The sequence below is a fragment of the Sebastes fasciatus genome, chromosome 12 (genome assembly GCF_043250625.1).
Source record: "Sebastes fasciatus isolate fSebFas1 chromosome 12, fSebFas1.pri, whole genome shotgun sequence".
Lineage (NCBI taxonomy): Eukaryota > Metazoa > Chordata > Actinopteri > Perciformes > Sebastidae > Sebastes > Sebastes fasciatus.
Genome location: NC_133806.1, coordinates 5711708 through 5730513, shown reverse-complemented (window position 1 = coordinate 5730513; position 18806 = coordinate 5711708). Strand labels below are relative to the sequence as shown.

General features: G+C 39.0%; 1 protein-coding gene across 6 annotated transcripts in view; it reads right to left on the bottom strand.

The window, feature by feature from the left end:
* The window catches only part of LOC141778512 (uncharacterized), a 49855-nt gene continuing 31049 nt past the window's right edge, over positions 1–18806 (bottom strand). Inside the window, exons 2-19 of one of the 6 annotated variants that reach the window (XM_074652811.1) lie at positions 17855–17893; positions 17255–17314; positions 14831–15098; positions 14714–14742; positions 13191–13219; positions 12047–12332; positions 11673–11701; positions 9012–9297; positions 8636–8664; positions 7493–7778; positions 7118–7146; positions 5541–5614; positions 5121–5335; positions 4744–4994; positions 4504–4632; positions 3745–3880; positions 3548–3580; positions 1–1534 (exon numbers count right to left, since the gene is read on the bottom strand). In XM_074652811.1, the coding sequence (XP_074508912.1) occupies positions 1266–1534; positions 3548–3580; positions 3745–3880; positions 4504–4632; positions 4744–4994; positions 5121–5335; positions 5541–5614; positions 7118–7146; positions 7493–7778; positions 8636–8664; positions 9012–9297; positions 11673–11701; positions 12047–12332; positions 13191–13219; positions 14714–14742; positions 14831–15098; positions 17255–17314; positions 17855–17885 (2469 nt within the window). In that variant the 5' untranslated portion in view covers positions 17886–17893 and the 3' untranslated portion in view covers positions 1–1265. The other 5 variants (XM_074652813.1, XM_074652812.1, XM_074652810.1 and 2 more) reach the window with 5 other exon arrangements.

The window sequence follows — 18806 nt, the reverse complement described above, 5'->3', positions numbered from 1 at the left end:
TTCTTTATAAAATGAAGTGTTTATTTGACTGACTACATGACTAAACTACTAAAATAAGAAAACAAAAAGAAAAAGGAATACAATGAATAAAGGATAATTAAGGGAATACAGGGATTTGATATTAATGTACCATTCAGCAGCAGAGAGTTTAAGAAGCACCAGGGAAGATTGAGAAGCAGTTTCATCTTATAAATTTAAGTGTGGTCTAATTCAAGTTTAGAATTTACGGAGGAATTTTCTAATTCTTCTTGTGTTTAACATCGATTATCCATTTTTGTAAACAGACCTTATTTATTAATTGACTATAAATTTGTTTATTAGTCTAGTCATCAAACTCTTTCTCTTCTGAAAATGCATCTATACATCCCCCTCGCTGAGTAGGCTGCTGGATGTAGGGGGGTTGTGCTGTTTGGAGCATTTTGGATCTTTTGGATCCAATTTGTTCGACCCGAATTGAGTCGTTTCTCTTCCTCAGTGGCTCTCTTTGGCGTCCTCGGGCATCCTCGGATATGGTCGGCTGGCACGTTGCCCCGCTGCATTTTTCCATCACCGTCTCTCTCTGTCTGGTGCAGCATCTTTGTGCCATTTCTTCAGACCCCCCCCCTCTCGTAGCTGGAGGGGTCACTCAGTTCAAAATGTTCTTGACTTAAAGTCTTTCTTTAAAGTCTCTTTTCTTCACACTGGCTGGTTCCACAAAATGTATCAATGTATATATGGTTCACAATTAACATTAAAAGGTGTAATACACTTCAACTAGATTAAAAATATATATCAAATATAAGATTAACTGCATTAAGTGTGCACCTTAATTTCTGTTTAATATTACATATATTATACATATAATATACATATGTAAAAATGTTTATGTAACAGGATCTCATCAATTGATTAACATAAAGATAACGTTTTTTTTATCTACAACCTGTAATTATTTCAACTTGCTTTGGTTTAATTTTTTGTGTCAACAGCTTCCTGTTATTAGAACACATATTAGCAAAGCATAACACATTAATTCATGTACTGTACATTTTAATGGCAGAATTAGTTTGTTGAGACTGTTTTCCATCAGTTCTCAGTCTTTAGTGAAAAACAGGCATTTGACCTGTTGACCTGTCACTTAAAACGTAGTTATGAAATATTAACCCTTCCAGAGATGGTATTATATTCAGACAAAAAAGTAACTCTGTTATCTTTAGGTCTGTAAGATGAGCAAAATAACTGTTCTCTATTTAGGGCACTAGACTTGTTTGGTCTAAATATGAGTTTCACCACACGCTTTTCTTCAGGCTGGCAATGAGAGATGACTCCTCTTTTTGTAGGATTCTGTAGAAGACCTCTTTGCCATCAGGTCCAGCAGCATTCAGAGGACCAGAGAAGAGCCTCCTCATCTTATCCCGTTTGTTAGGGGTAGCCATGATTTCATCATAACTCCCTTGTTGGATGATCTTTTTGTCGAGGAGTTGATCCAAAATGGATGGAATGTCGCTCACTCTGTCGATCAGCTCGACTCGATGTCTATCCACAAAGTGCTGCCCTGAGGACAGAGAGGATGAAAAACAAACTGATTCAGGTTTAAGGTATAATATGTAACCATTGTCAGTTGCTGTTAAAACAGACCACATTCAAAGTTGGCCCCTCCTCCTCAGCTCAATTTGCAAGCAAGGAAGAGAGAGCAGCGATGGTGGAGTGAGCTACAGAGTGACTGAAGAGAGAGAGCGGCGTTAGTGAGTACAAAACAGCGAATCAGAGAAATATAAATATTCTTGACTGCTTCACGGTGGTTACGTTCTAAAACACAATTAAGCACACAATTAACTGAACAACTCCGGATAAACATGCGGGAAGATGCAGAGTTGCAGAATTATGAAGAAATACAGGCTTCCTGTCTGCTGGCTGTGGCTCACAGTGTGCTCTCGTCAAACTACAGACACACACCGATCATAGCTGCAGGCGGGGTACACCCTGGAAAGGTCGCCAGACTATCACAGGGCTGTCAATTGATTCAAATATTTATTTACAATTAATCACATGATTGTTCATAGTTAAAGGGACTGTTTGTAAGAATCAGAAATGCTTGTTAACAGCGACACCGGTGGCTGTTAAGTCAGCGTCGGGTTGCGCTTGTGCTCGCTCTACATAGACATGAACGAGCATCGCTCAAAACAGTTTCTTTCAGCTGCTTGGCAGTAATGTTAGCTGACTAGACGAAGGTCTCTCCATGAATCACTGCTGTTCCTAGTGTTGGCTTTTCCTGCCACAGCCTCTCGACCGCGGCCGGAGGGAACAGGTGAGACACCGGAGCCCCGGTCGGAGACGATAACGTTTCTCGCTGCAGAGCCCCGTCACTTCACAAGACACGGGAAACGGAGTACAGCAGAGACTCCAGCCCTGGAGACCAAAGCTACGGTCTCCCCCGCGTCCTCCGACCGCGGCCAACACTGTTTTGCAAGACGGGCTTCACTAAATAGAACTTTGCAGTTTTGCTGCTTCCGTGTAGTTTGTGTTGGAGTCTCTTCTGAACAGCGTAGCCACACGCGAGCGCGCATGGGACACCGACCCGGATTGATTTATACGTGTAAGAAGTTACAAACAGTCCCTTTAATCGTGATTAATCACAAATTAATCAAATTTGTTATCAAAATGCGCCTTAAAGGGAGATTTGTCAAGTATTTAATACTCTCATCAACATGGGAGTGGGCAAATATGCTGCTTTATGCAAATATATATTCATATTTATTATTGGAAATCAATTAACAACACAAAACAATGACAAATTTTGTCCATAAACCCTCACAGGTACTGCTTTTAACATAGATAATATGCTCAAATCATAACATGGCAAACTGCAGCCCAACAGGCAACAACAGCTGTCAGTGTGTCAGTGTGATGACTTGACTATGACTTGCCCCAAACTATATGTTATTATCATAAAGTGGGCATGTCTGTAAAGGGGAGACTCGTGGGTACCCATAGAACCCATTTTCATTCACATATCTTGAGGTCAGAGGTCAAGGGACCCCTTTTGAAAATGGCATGCCAGTTTTTTTCCTCGCCAATTTAGCATAAGTTTAGAGTGTTATTTAGCCTCCTTCACAACATGCTAGTATGACATGTTGGTACCAATGGATTCCTGAGGTTGTCTAGTTTCATATGATGCCAGTATCTTCACTCTATCTGAGTGAGCCCACTACAACCTCCTAAAGATCGATTGCGTTAATGAGATTAGTGTAGTTAAAATGAATTTGCGTTAACGTGTTTGACAGCCTTAGTCCCCAGTAAAGCAAAATCTGGTTCAATCTGAAATGTAGTTCAATTCTAATAAACATTTTATTGAGAAGAAACGTTAACGAGTACATGCTCTGCAGGACGTTGTTAGTCGAGTAATAATTCTATAAGCAGAAAAGGCCTAAACATTATTAATATGGTTGCTGTATAATAAATGGTGGGTGTGTCTGTCTCAGAGCAGACTAACAGACTGAGCGGAGCTTTTCCACACTGAAATCAAACGTGCAACTCTTCCAAATATTAATTACTAGAAATGTCTTACCTTGTATAGGACCATCGGTGCTTTGGTATTCCTCTGAAAAAGAAAGATGCAGAGGGAAAGAAGATATGAATATGTTGCTGATTTTCTGATTTTATTTAACAGTTAGACATCTGCTTCACTAATGGTGCATATTCAGTAAAATGAAAGTGGTACATAGACAGTGTAGATTAATTATTGTGATATCATTTAAAACTGACCTTGTGGAATCACACAGGTCCATACTGGTTGACTCCTTTTTTTTATTCCGAACTTGAGCGTTAAGTCTGCGACTGGATTTCTAACGAACACTTCGGAGAAATTTGGTTCTGTGCTTTCATATAGGAGCTGTAATGTCTGCGAAAGAATAAAACAATAAATAAGGGAGGGTTAGACTTTGAGCAAGAGTGCATCATAATCTTTTCTTCTTCTTCACTGCTGTGTCTAAATTCGGATACTTCCGTGAGTACGCTTCCATGTAAAACACTGCGCACACTATGTACTTACTTGCGTAGTCAGTGAATTTCGACATGGTAGTGTTGTCAAATCAAATTATATTTTGTATTAAATAATACCAACAGTAATGTTAATATTGCCGTTGCCTTGCAGCGGTGTTCTCACGTCTTGAACGTCATTTGAACGCCAAGCATATTATGTGCACGACTTCTTATGTGGTAACCACGAGCTCACAAGTTCCATTTGAAGGTCGCAAGAAGCTCTGCCTGAGGTTGGAACGGGTCTGGAGCTCTCTATGAATTCATCACTACAGTAGCTGGAGAAAGTAACACGCCTATAGTGCCACACAGATGGTGTAATGGTCAGTGGAGCGGTAAAATAAAGTTGGATAATTTTATAAATTTTCTTGTTTAAAATATCAAAAACCACCAATCAGACTCAAACCACTGTACTCGCCCTATAGTATCTAACTAATGTTTGAACCACAGTTCACTCCATAAATTTCAAAGTAATTTAAAACATACGTCAGAGGCAATTTTTTCACCGCCCAATTCTGCCGTTAGGATGAACCAATCGTTCATTTTCAAGGGCTTCTTTGGATGTGGCTTTTTGAATCTTCTGTATCCATCGGATGATTCAGTCTTCTCCAAATCCTGCAGAAAAAAACAACAATGTTGTCTGTGTTGTGGATTTATCAAGTTATTTGTGGTGCCAATCTGTATCTTATTATGATTGGTATTGGTGATAGTAAGATATGAAATGACCTGTAGTAGACCAGGATCAGGTGGGATCAGGTAAACACGGAGTGTGAAGAATGGTGTTTTGGTCCCGTATATTAACACCTTAGAGTTTATTTTCACTGAGTAGCCGGCTTTCACCAGGACCATTTTCAGAGAGAAAGCTGGTTCAGACAGCTTGACATGGGACGATGTGACCTCAGACACTTTTTCCACGACATCTCCACAGTCATCTATGTGTAGGACTGCAAACTTGTCTAATATTGTGGGGTTGTCATCTGTACAAAATAAAAGCATGCATAATTAGTGGATAATTGGATTGCATCAGCTTTTGCACACATTGCTGTCAGAAATTTAAAAAAGGTTTTCAATTTTATTTCATTATTTTCTTCATGTCCACTTACCTATGCAGATCCAGTGTGGCAGGTACACTTCATCCAACTTCCCAGCAATGACTGTTATGTCCATTAGGGGACCTGCAGGCATGTATTGCATGCTTTCTATCCTCTCCATGTGTCTCTTCAAAGTGCAGAACTGGTACTTAAAGCTGACCTTTTCCTTACAGACCCAGCGCAAGCCAGAAACGCTGCATTCAAAGTTTCCTGCTTCAGACTGTAGGCTAAAATAAGAATGAAAAAAGTTTGAGTATGTGCACATGACGGGACACAACGGAGTAAATGTAAACTTAGAGAGTATCTGCCTTTTTTATTTGCTTCAAAATCTTGCATCTTAGTTTTCCTTCTGTGAAAAAAACTCAAGATCCAAGTTTAAGTGTTTCCTATAGTTCCAGTTTGCTGTGACGCAGTATAGGATGTTATTTGTACCTGTATGTTGGAGCCTCATCTGCATCTGTACTGTTCACTTCAGGGTCAAGTTCAGTCCAGTCACTGGAGACCTGCTGCAGAGGACAATCATTTTGCAAATAATTGGAGATGTGTCTTTTTGCAACATCACCGAGCCCGACGCTGACTTTCGTTGACTTAATGGCCACAGGTGTCGCTGTTAACAAGCATTTCTGAAAGTTACAAATAGTCCCTTTAAAGGGACTCTATGTAAGAATCAGAAATTGCTTGTTAACAGCTATGGCCGTAAGGTCAACGTAGGTTAGCGTCCTGTTGCTCGCGCTTGTGCTCACTCTACATAGACATGAACAAGCATCGGCCAAAACAGTGAGGCTACACACGTCGGCTAAAACCACAATATCACTCTATATTTAACCTGCTTGGCAGTAATGTTAGCTGACCAGACGAAGGTCTCTCCATGAAGAGATGCTGATACTGTGTTGTCCTGCTTCAGACTCCCGTCTTCTGCAGTGTGTAGTGTGTGCACATGCACGTGAGAGGTGCAGCGAGTGAGAACGAGCGTGGTGTGTGAGCGAAGGCAAGCAGGAAGAGGAGCAGAGCAGCACTGACTCCGGCCCTGGAGACCAAAGCTACAGTCTCCCCTGTGTCTTCTACCCGCGGTTGGGGGGCTGGAGCAGGAAGAGTTAACACTATTGTGCAAGACGGGCTTCACTAGACATAACGTTGCGGTTTTGGTGCTTCCATGTAGTTTGTGTTGGAACAGGGTAGCCACACGCAAGCGCGCATGGGACACCAACCCCCATTTATAAGTGTAAGAAGTTACAAACAGTACCTTTAAAGGTGTTACTGATAACATTTTTATGTAGACGAATATTAAAAAAAAAAAAAAATACATCCACAGAGCCTTTAGAAAGGTGCTGAATAAAAGTATGGCTTCTCCTGAAAAAAATCATTATGATTGTGAATTAATCATTTTAAACATTTTGACGGGTCCAAAGTTAATGTTTTGTTTATCTCTGTGAAAGATATCTGATGTTTGGTTCCCACTTTAACAAGGCTTGTGAGCTAATAGTAAAACAACGTTGGTATCACGTGGTATCTCTGGGTCGTCAGTTAGTGTGAAAAAAACAGATAAATGGCTGAGATTGACGGTACGTGACTGACAACAACTTGTTGTGAAGAGAATCCAATGGAACGGAGGAGGGAGAATGTGACATCTAGGGGCTGAATGTTATCAATAGCACCTTTAAGCCATTAAGAGAGTATTGTAAAAACTAATATTTACCACATTAAGCACAATCCTACATTTGGTTTCTATGGTGATTTTATTAATACTTCAACGCATGTTCATTTCTGTAACGTTTATTTCTATAAACTGGTTATTAGTAATTGTGTTGTATTGACTGTCTCTAAGTCTCTCTGACACTGTGCTACCTATAGGAATGAGCCACCTGATCACATGTTCTCATTGCTTCTACAGAAGATGTGATGTTTCTGGTTGAAAAACTGTTAACTGTCAACATGAGGATCACGGTCAACCTGTAACAATGAAATGAAAGCTGTGCTGTGTGAAGTGTGTCTGATGTGACATTACTCACTTTCTGGATCGGTTTAGACTGAGGTTTCTCTGAGGAGAAATAAAATGGAAAATTAGTCATGAATGACAAAAATCAACTTTAGTTAGATTTAGTTGCTTTTGAATAAAACATAATATGAAGATTTAAATGAAATATAATGCTAAAATCTGTTCGGTTCTGACATAAAAATCATGCTTAATTAGAGGAGAAATGGATTGCATCAGTTTTTGTCCACATTGCTGTCAGAAATTATAAAAAAAACAATAACTAAATGTCTGCCTGACTGTCTACATGTAATTTGAAATTTTTTTAAAAAGAGTAACATTAAAGTAAAATAGTAGACCACACTCTGCATACCAAAGTTTTGATATTGAATAATACTAGGGGTTTTCACACCTTTGGATCCTGAGATGATCTCTGACAACTTCTGCACCAGATCTCTCCTGTTCATCATCATTAAAACCTCCATGGTCACCTCCACAGACTGCTGGCCGTAGGTCTTCATCATCAGCTCCACTATTTCATCTGTGTCTTCCATCTCCATTAACTGTCTTGAGATTCTTGGGAGGCCTTTCTTCATTTCAGTGCCCTGCAGGAGCTGCTTGAAACGTTTGAGCTCCCCGTACCTTAATTCTTCCATTGTTTCCAAAAGCTTCCCCTCTAGTGATGTCATTGTTACTTCCTGATGGGTTCAAAGTAATCAGAGGGAATTTATGTCATACCTCCGCTGTACTGATGAAACATTAATTTATTTGCACCAATGTAAACATTTAAAGGTCTTATTGATAACATTTTTATGTAGATAAATATATTTTTAAGTAATACATCCACAGAGCCTTTAGAAAGGTGCTGAATAAAAGTATGGCTTTTCCTGAAAAGATTATTATGATTGTTAATTAAACATTTTAAACATTTTGACGGGTCCAAAGTTAATGTTTTGTTTATCTCTGTGGAAGATATCTGACGTTTGGTTCCCACTTCTAACAAGGCTTGTGAGCCAATAGTGAACCAACGTTGGTATCACGTGGTATCTCTGGGTCGTCAGTTAGTGTGAAAAAAACACATAAATGGCTGAGATTGACGGTAAGTGACTGGAAATGACTTGTTGTGAAGTGAATCCAATGGAACTGCGGAGGGAGAATGTGACATCTAGTGGCTGAATGTTATCAATGTTATCAATAGCACCTTTAAGCCATTAAGAGAGTATTGTAAGAACTAATATTTACCACATTAGGCACAATCGTACATTTGGTTTCTATGGTGATTTTATTAATTCTTCTACACGTGTTCATTTCTGTAACATTTATTTCTATAAACTGGTTATTAGTAATTGTGTCGTATTGACTGTCTCTAAGTCTCTCTGACACTGTGCTACCCATAGGAATGAGCCACCTGATCACATGTTCTCATCACTTCTACAGCAGATGTGATGTTTCTGGTTTAAAAACTGTTAACTGTCAACATGAGGATCACGGTCAACCTGTAACATTGAAATGAAAGCTGTGATGTGTGAAGTGTGTCTGATGTGGCATTACTCACTTTCTGGATCAGTTTAGACTGACGTATCACTGAGGAGAAATAAAATGGAAAAAGAATCATGAATGATAATAAACAACTTTAGTCAGATTTTGTTGCTTTTGAATAAAACATAATATGAAGCTTTAACTGCAAAATAACACTAAAATCTGTTCGGTTCTGACATAAAAATCATGCTTAATTAGAGAAATGGATTGCATCAGTTTTTGTACACATTGCCGTTAGAAATTATAAAAAAAAAACAATAATTAAATGGCTGCCTGACTGTCCACATGTAATTTGAATTTTTTTTAAAAAGAGTAACATTAAAGTAAAATAGCACAGACCACGCTCTGCATACCAAAGTTTTGATATTGAATAATACTAGGGGTTTTCACACCTCTGGATCTTGAGCTGATCTCTGACAACTTCTGCACCAGATCTCTCCTGTTCATCTTCATTAAAACCTCCGTGGTCACCTCCACAGACTGCTGGCCGTAGGTCTCCACCATAAGCTCCACTATTTCACCTCTGTCTGCCATCTTCATTCTCTGTCTTGAGATTCTTAGGAGGCCTTTCTTCTTTTCAGTGTACTGCAGGAGCTGCTTGAAATGTTCGAGCTCCCTGTACCTTAATTCTTCCATTGTTTCCAAAAGCATCTCCTTTAGTGATGTAATTGTTACTTCCTGATGGGTTCAAAGTAGTCAGAGAGCATTTATGTCATATCTCCACTGTAGTGATGAAACATTAATTTATTTGCACCAACATAAGCATTTAAAGGTCTTATTGATAACATTTTTATGTAGATAAATATATTTTTAAATAATACATCCACAGAGCCTTTAGAAAGGTGCTGAATAAAAGTATGGCTTTTCCTGAAAGAAATTATTCTGATTGTGAATTAATCATTTTAAACATTTTGACGGGTCCAAAGTTAATGTTTTGTTTATCTCTGTGGAAGATATCTGACGTTTGGTTCCCAATTCTAACAAGGCTTGTGAGACAATAGTAAAACAACGTTGGTATCACGTGGTATCTCTGGGTCGTCACTTAGTGTGGAAAAAACAGATAAATGGTTGAGATTGACGGTAAGTGACTGGCAACAACTTGTTGTGAAGTAAATGCAATATAACGGGTCAGGGAGAATGTGACATCTAGTGGCTGAATGTTATCAATGTTATCAATAGCACCTTTAAGCCATTAAGAAAGTATTGTAAAAACTAATATTTACCACATTAGGCACAATCGTACATTTGGTTTCTATGGTGATTTTATTAATACTTCTATGTGTGTTCATTTCTGTAACATTTATTTCTATAAACTGGTTATTAGTAATTGTGTTGTATTGACTGTCTCTAAGTCTCTCTGACACTGTGCTACCCATAGGAATGAGCCACCTGATCACATGTTCTCATTGCTTCTACAGCAGATGTGATGTTTCTGGTTTAAAAACTGTTAACTGTCAACATGAGGATCACAGTCAACCTGTAACAAGGAAATGAAAGCTGTGCTGTGTGAAGTGTGTCTGATGTGACATTACTCACTTCCTGGATCTGTTTAGACTGAAGTATCACTAAGGAGAAATAAAATGGAAAATGAATCATGAATGATAATAAACAACTTTAGTTAGATTTAGTTGCTTTTGAATAAAAGATGATATGAAGATTTAAATGCAAAATAACACTAAAATCTGCTCAGTTCTGACATAAAAATCATGCTTAATTAGAGGAGAAATGGATTGCATCAGTTTTTGTACACATTGCTGTCAGAAATTTAAAAAAATATATTAAATGTCTGCCTGACTGTCTACATGTCATTTGACATTTTTTAAAAAGAGTAACATTAAAGTAAAATAATACAGACCACACTCTGCATACCAAAGTTTTGATATTGAATAATACTAGGGGTTTTCACACTTTTGGATCTTGAGCTGATCTCTGACAACTTCTGCACCAGATCTCTCCTGTTCATCTCCTTGAAAACCTCCATGGTCACCTCCACAGACTGCTGGCCGTAGGTCTCCACCATAAGCTCCACTATTTCACCTCTGTCTGCCATCTCCGTCAACTGTCTTGAGATTCTTCGGAGGCCCTTCTTCTTTTCAGTTTGATGCAGGAGCTGCTTGAAATGCTGGAGCTCCCAGTAACTTAAATATTTCAGTGTTTCCAAAAGCTTCTCCTTTAGTGATGTCATTGTTACTTCCTGATGGGTTCAAAGTAGTCAGAGGGCATTTATGTCATATCTCCACTGTAGTGATGAAACATTCATTTATTTGCACCAATGTAAGCATTTAAAGGTCTTATTGATAACATTTTTATGTAGATAAATATATTTTTAAGTAATACATCCACAGAGCCTTTAGAAAGGTGCTGAATAAAAGTATGGCTTTTTCTGAAAAGATTAATATGATTGTTAATTAATCATTTTAAACATTTTAACGGGTCCAAAGTTAATGTTTTTGTTGATCTCCGTGGAAGATATCTGATGTTTGGTTCCCACTTCTAACAAGGCTTGTGAGCCAATAGTGAAACAACATTGGTATCACGTGGTATCTCTGGGTCGTCAGTTAGTGTGGAAACAACAGATAAATGGTTGAGATTGACGGTAAGTGACTGGCAACAACTTGTTGTGAAGTTGATGCAACAGAACGGAGGAGGGAGAATGTGACATCTAGTGGCTGAATGTTATCAATGTTATCAATAGCACCTTTAAGTCATTAAGAAAGTATTGTAAGAACTAATATTTACCACATTAGGCACAATCGTACATTTGGTTTCTATGGTGATTTTATTAATTACTTCTACGTGTGTTCATTTCTGTAACATTTATTTCTATAAACTGGTTATTAGTAATTGTGTTGTATTGACTGTCTCTAAGTCTCTCTGACACTGTGCTACCCATAGGAATGAGCCACCTGATCACATGTTCTCATCACTTCTACAGCAGATGTGATGTTTCTGGTTTAAAAACTGTTAACTGTCAACATGAGGATCACGGTCAACCTGTAACAAGTAAATGAAAGCTGTGCTGTGTGAAGTGTGTCTGATGTGACATTACTCACTCTAAAGGTCGCTTCACCCCAACATTTATCTGAGGAGAAATAAAATGGAAAATGAATCATGAATGATAATAAACAACTTTAGTTAGATTTAGTTGCTTTTGAATAAAACATAATATGAAGATTTAAATGCAAAATAACACTAAAATCTGCTCAGTTCTGACATAAAAATCATGCTTAATTAGAGGAGAAATGGATTGCATCAGTTTTTGTACACATTGCTGTCAGAAATTATAAAAAAAAGTTATTAAATGTCTGACTGACTGTCTACATGTCATTTGACATTTTTTAAAAAGAGTAACATTAAAGTAAAATAGTACAGACCACACTCTGCATACCAAAGTTTTGATATTGAATAATATTAGGGGTTTTCACACTTTTGGATCTTGAGCTGATCTCTGAAAACTTCTGCACCAGATCTCTCCTGTTCATCATCATTAAAACCTTCTTGGTCATCTCCACAGACTGCTGGCCGTAGGTCTTCATCATCAGCTCCACTATTTCATCTCTGTCTGCCATCTCCGTCAACTGTCTTGAGATTCTTCGGAGGCCTTTCTTCTTTTCAGTTTGATGCAGGAGCTGCTTGAAATGCTGGAGCTCCCAGTAACTTAAATATTTCAGTGTTTCCAAAAGCTTCCACTTTAGTGGTGTCATTGTTACTTCCTGATGGGTTCAAAGTAGTCAGAGGGCATTTATGTCATATCTCCACTGTACTGATGAAACATTAATTTATTTGCACCAATGTAAACATTTAAAGGTCTTATTGATAACATTTTTATGTAGATAAATATATTTTTAAATAATACATCCACAGAGCCTTTAGAAAGGTGCTGAATAAAAGTATGGCTTTTCCTGAAAAGATTAATACGATTGTGAATTAATCATTTTAAACATTTTGACAGGTCTAAAGTTAATGTTTTGTTTATCTCTGTGGAAGATATCTGACGTTTGGTTCCCACTTCTACCAAGGCTTGTGAGCCAATAGTGAAACAACGTTGGTATCACGTGGTATCTCTGGGTCGTTACTTAGTGTGGAAAAAACAGATACATGGCTGAGATTGACGGTAAGTGACTGGCAACAACTTGTTGTGAAGTAAATGCAATATAACGGGTCAGGGAGAATGTGACATCTAGTGCCTGAATGTTATCAATGTTATCAATAGCACCTTTAAGCCATTAAGAGAGTATTGTAAGAACTAATATTTACCACATTAGGCACAATCGTACATTTGGTTACTATGGTGATTTTATTAATTACTTCTATGTGTGTTCATTTCTGTAACATTTATTTCTATAAACTGGTTATTAGTAATTGTGTTGTATTGACTGTCTCTAAGTCTCTCTGACACTGTGCTACCCATAGGAATGAGCCACCTGATCACATGTTCTCATCACTTCTACAGCAGATGTGATGTTTCTGGTTTAAAAACTGTTAACTGTCAACATGAGGATCACGGTCAACCTGTAACATTGAAATGAAAGCTGTGCTGTGTGAAGTGTGTCTGATGTGACATTACTCACTTTCTGGATCAGTTTAGACTGACGTATCACTGAGGAGAAATAAAATGGAAAATGAATCATGAATGATAATAAACAACTTTAGTCCGATTTTGTTGCTTTTGAATAAAACATAATATGAAGCTTTAAATGCAAAATAACACTAAAATCTGCTCAGTTCTGACATAAAAATCATGCTTAATTAGAGGAGAAATGGATTGCATCAGTTTTTGTCGCACTGCTGTCAGAAATTATAAAAAAAATTATAATTAAATGGCTGCCTGACTGTCCACATGTAATCTGACATTTTTTAAAAAGAGTAACATTAAAGTAAAATAGTACAGACCACGCTCTGCATACCAAAGTTTTGATATTGAATAATACTAGGGGTTTTCACACCTTTGGATCCTGAGCTGATCTCTGACAACTTCTGCACCAGATCTCTCCTGTTCATCTCCTTGAAAACCTCCGTGGTCACCTCCACAGACTGCTGGCCGTAGGTCTCCACCATAAGCTCCACTATTTCATCTTTGTCTGCCATCTCCATTAACTGTATTAAGATTCTTGGGAGGCCTTTCTTCATTTCAGTGTCCTGCAGGAGCTGCTTGAATTGCTCGAGCTCCCCGTACCTTAAATCTTCCAATGTTTCCTAAAGCTTCTCCTTTAGTGATGATATTCTTCACGTAATTGGAGTCAACCCCAGCGGTTAGCCAACTGGAAGCAGGATCGAACCAGAGTGTATTTCACCGGTGTGACCGTGTGTAAGCCACGACTCGTGTGTTTTTTTCCCCCGTGAGTAAGACTGTATTTCCCCAGTTTAAGACTTGATACTAACTTATAATACTAAAAATATTGTGTTTTGGTACTTCTACTTAGGTAAAGGATTTGACACACAGTGACATCTGTTGACTTGCTATCTCCCCCTAAAGACCCCCTGTACCCCCCTAAAAAAGTTGGCCTCCCTTTGTGTGTGGCAAGTGGGAGAGCAAATAGGTTTTTGGCCGGGCTAAACACAAACAACTAATATGGATTAAATCAGTATATTCTGTTATTGTAGATGCATTTTTTTGTGAATTTAGGAAATGATTACATATATCTTTTTCAATAAAATTAGACTTTTGGACTTTACAACGGTCTGGAGTTATTGGAAATGTTTGGATCACACAAGTCGGAAACAATCCTACACAGCCACCACTGGAATCTACAAATACCATTATACTAATAATATTAATGTAGCCTGATATTTATCTGACACTGCACAAATACCGTGTTTAAACAGAATGTGGCCCACTAAGTAGCAAAAAAAACATCTTTTTAAAGAGTTTTATAAACAGACTTTTCTATAAATTATCCAGTAGGTGTGTTATTATGATTTTAGTTAAACATATGCAAATCTAATTTGACAACCTCAGAGCAGACAAATACTGGCACACCCCCTGTGATCTTTGACGCCCCCCTCAGGGGGACTTGGACCTCAGGTTGGGAACCACTGATCTACTGAATAAAAGCTGCACTGTGTGTAGTCAGAGTGATGTGACATTACTCACCCTCTGGATCATAAGAGGTTGCTCTCTCTCTGAGGAGAAAAGAAATAGAAAAATATGTATTAGTTATTTATTTAACATCAGGCTTCACTGTATATTTGGTCTGATGATGAATCTTACACAATATTATTTTCCTTGAGGTCAGCAATGAGAGATGGCTCATATTCCTCAAGGATTTTGTAGAAGACATCTTTGCCAACAGATCCAGCAGTATTCAGAGGACCAGAGTAGAGCTTCCTCATCTTATCCCGAGTGGTAGGGATAGCCAGGATTTCATCATAACTCCCAGGTTGGATGACTTCTTCTTCGAGGAGTTGATCCAAAATGGGTGCAACGTCGCTCACTCTGTCGATCAGCTGGGCTCTATGTTTATCCACAAAGTGCTCCCCTGAGGAGAGAGAGAGACGGTGACTCTACAATGACTGATTCGATTTGGAGATAACATGAAGCCAACTTGATACATTTCAAAGAAAAGGACTTAAGATTATATAACAGTGATTTCTATAGGTCAGTTGTATGTGTATTTCATTGATTGGAGACATTTTTAACTGCATGTGGGTCCCAGAACGAGTACATGCTGGTGTTACAGCTAATGGGGATAAAATAAAACACAAACAGGACTCATACAGCAGTGTTTTAGAGGAATAGTGACCCATCAAGTGTTCTTCTGATGTTTGGAAAAAAAAATTAAAATAGTGTGTTCACCATTTTGACATTAAACTACATCTGAAAGAATAAGGGTACATCTTACAGTTATGAAATGACGTTTTCTCCAAATGCCCTTCTGTAAAGTTCTCACATCTTTAGGTTTTTATGATGGCATTTATATGACTTAATGGTTTTCTTGCCACGAGGTAGATGAGAAGATCAATACCGCTCTCATGTCTACACGCTTAACACAAAGCTAGGAGACATTTAGCTTAGCTTAGCATAAAGTCTGGAGGCACGGGAGAACTTCTAGCCAAAAATGTGATATTGTAAAACAAAACGTTAAATTCTCTTAAGCTTATGTTCACCACAGATCTTATTTCAGGCATCTAAATAAAAAAACTTTCCAAAAACTAGGGATGTTAACAATTAACCGTTTAACCATTTACCGACATTAAGAATTATAACTATCGGTTAAACGGTTAAAAGAAATATTACAGATTAATTAAAAAGATGAGCAAAACTCAGAGGAGCGGCTCGCCACTAAAGAGAAACGCTGGTCCACCTTAACAGCCCGCCTTAAGAGAGTCTGAGCCGGCGTTGCAAGATACAGGAAGTTGGCTCAAGTCTTGAGCGGAGGAGTTGTAGCATTTATTCACCGACAAATTAACTGTACACATACTGCTACGTTCACAGCTATAACGCCACCGACAACCCTACACTCACCGCCCCCACACACACGGTCTGTTGGACACTCGCTAACGTTACGCCGGGCAGATAGACAGGTGACAACCTCATAGCTAAACTAAATGGTGCAGTAAAGTGGCTGCATGTGTCCTCGACAATGCACGCAGCTCCGTGGCTGCTAGGGGGCCAGACAACACCAACCCCACACCTCTTCAGCTTCTCCCTGAGGCTAAAGAAGGTGCCCCAGCTCTGGAAGAGCTCCTGCATCGTCCCGGTGCCCAAGAAGGGACGCACGCCCCAGCACCCCCAATGACTACAAGCCAGTTGCTCTGACGTCACACATCATGAAGGTTTTTGAGAGACTGGTTCTGCAGCACCTGAAGCCCCTTGTGAGCGACTCCCTGGACCCCCTTCAGTTTGCATACCAGGCAAACATCGGTGTGGATGATCCATCATCTACATGGTCCACAGAGCCTACACACATCTGGAGAGGCCGCACAGTACCGTAACAATCATGTTCTTCAACTTCTCCAGTGCCTTCAACACCATCCAGCCACTCCGGCTAGCTGAGAAGCTCTCAGCGATGCAGGTAGATCATGGCCTGGTGGCCTTGATTACGGACTACCTCACCAGCAGACCACAGTATGTCAGACTGCAGGGCAGCCTGTCAGATGTACTAGTGAGCAACACCGGAGCCCCCCAAGGAACTGTGCTGTCACCCTTCCTGTTCACCACCTACACCTCCAACTTCCGCTTCAACTCGGGTACGTGCCACCTACAGAAGTTCTCCGATGACTCCTCCATTGTCAGCTGCATCACGGATGACAACGAGGAGGAGTACAGAGCCCTGGTGGAGAACTTCGTAGGGTGGTGTGATAACAATCACCTCCAACTCAACATTGGAAAGACCAAGGAGCTGGTAGTGGACTTCCGGCAGAGCAAGAAGAGGCCCCCAACTCCCATCACCATCCGAGGGGAGGAGGTGGTGGACACCTACAAGTTCCTGGGAGTACATATGAACAATAAACTGGACTGGACCGACAACACCGAGGCCCTCTACAGGAAGGGATAGAGCAAACTGTTCTTCCTGAGGAGGCTCAGGTCCTTCAACATCTGCAATAGGCTGCTGCAGATGTTTTACCAGTCTGTAGTAGCCAGTGTACTCTTCTTTGCCGTGCCATGTTGGGGGGTGGGAAGACATCACACTACCTGTGCACTCACCCTCTGCCATGGTAGTTAGATCAGCTGCTCCAGCTAAGTGACTCCAAGCTGAAACACATTTAGGGAAAATTAAAATTGCTTAATAATGGACCGATCTAGTGTTTATGCACACCCTATGTGTCCATGTATTTATTATAGATATTTGCCATATTTACAGTAGGCTACTTTGAAAACATCTCAGAAATGGTGCAAAATCATACTGATATATTTTGTTTCCATCAAATATATAATGGAACAACATTAAATATATGATATTAACAAATGATATTAACCACAGTGAACGTTCATCAGTTTCATTTCATAACAAATGTAAATGTATTATTTACAAAACACTACTTTTAGCAGTAAAGGACAGTTCAACCGTTTGGTAGAGCATGTTTTTAGAGAGTAAAACAATCATACTTATTAAATTATTTCAGCATTTATATAATGGAATAACATTAACTGTACTGTACCATATTAACAACAAGGAATGATTATTAATATTTACATCGTAATGCTAGAAATGCTGTATGACAACTAATTTTCTACAACAGCTAATCTGTAATGTCTTATATTTAAAAACAAACAAACAGGAGAACAACTCACTGGAACCAAGTAGTGAGAACAGACCACCCATCTCTTTAACTGCAAAAATAAGAAGACACTGTTAGTGTCTTACTTTATGTAAATACTTTGTGAAAGCACCAATAGTCAACCCTACAACATCGTCGCAATATCAATATTGAGGTATTTGGTCAAAAATATTGTGGTATTTGATTTTCTCCATATCGCCCAGCCCTAATGCATGCACAGGCTTTGTACTTCTTTTTTAATCACAGAAACTTTAAATATATAAAAAAGGATGAATATTGCTTTTTTTTCTTACAGTAATCGTGTCTCAGTGAACATAGGAAACATAGGAAAAAAATATGTAACTGGCAACTGACGGCAGATCGGACAAGTTGAAAGCACTGGTGGGGTTTACGATTATGCTGCAAGAAAACGTGATGAAGGGCCCTCTACGGCGCCCTTCCAGTGGTGAAAACCCGATGCGGTGCCATATAGGCTGCCCTACATGCTAGGGCTGGGCGATATGGAGAAAAGCATATTTACACAAGATTTTTGATAAATAATCATCAGTAATGTGCATACAGTGACTAAGTGGGTAACGGCAAATAATAGGACAGCTAAAACAGTCTGGTAAATTACATCATGTTACTGTAATGCAGCCTTTAAAACCAGGAAAAGACAACAACACTTATCCTAAATCTAGTCTCATATCACGATATCGATATGACATCAATTTATTTTTCGCCCCTGCCCCTCATACAGCTGATCCGCCACTGCGTGAAAGTGAAAGTTAACAAATGAAGCACATTAACTTTTAGTTCAATGATATTCACTTTGATTTTCAACTTCAACAATGTAGAAACTACTACAAATAATCACATTTTCGATTAAACGTTGTCCATTTTCGCTCATTTCTCTGCAAGCACACTTTAATGGTTCAATGTTCTGCAGCCGAATATGTTCTGTTCTCATTCTGCATCAAACGGAA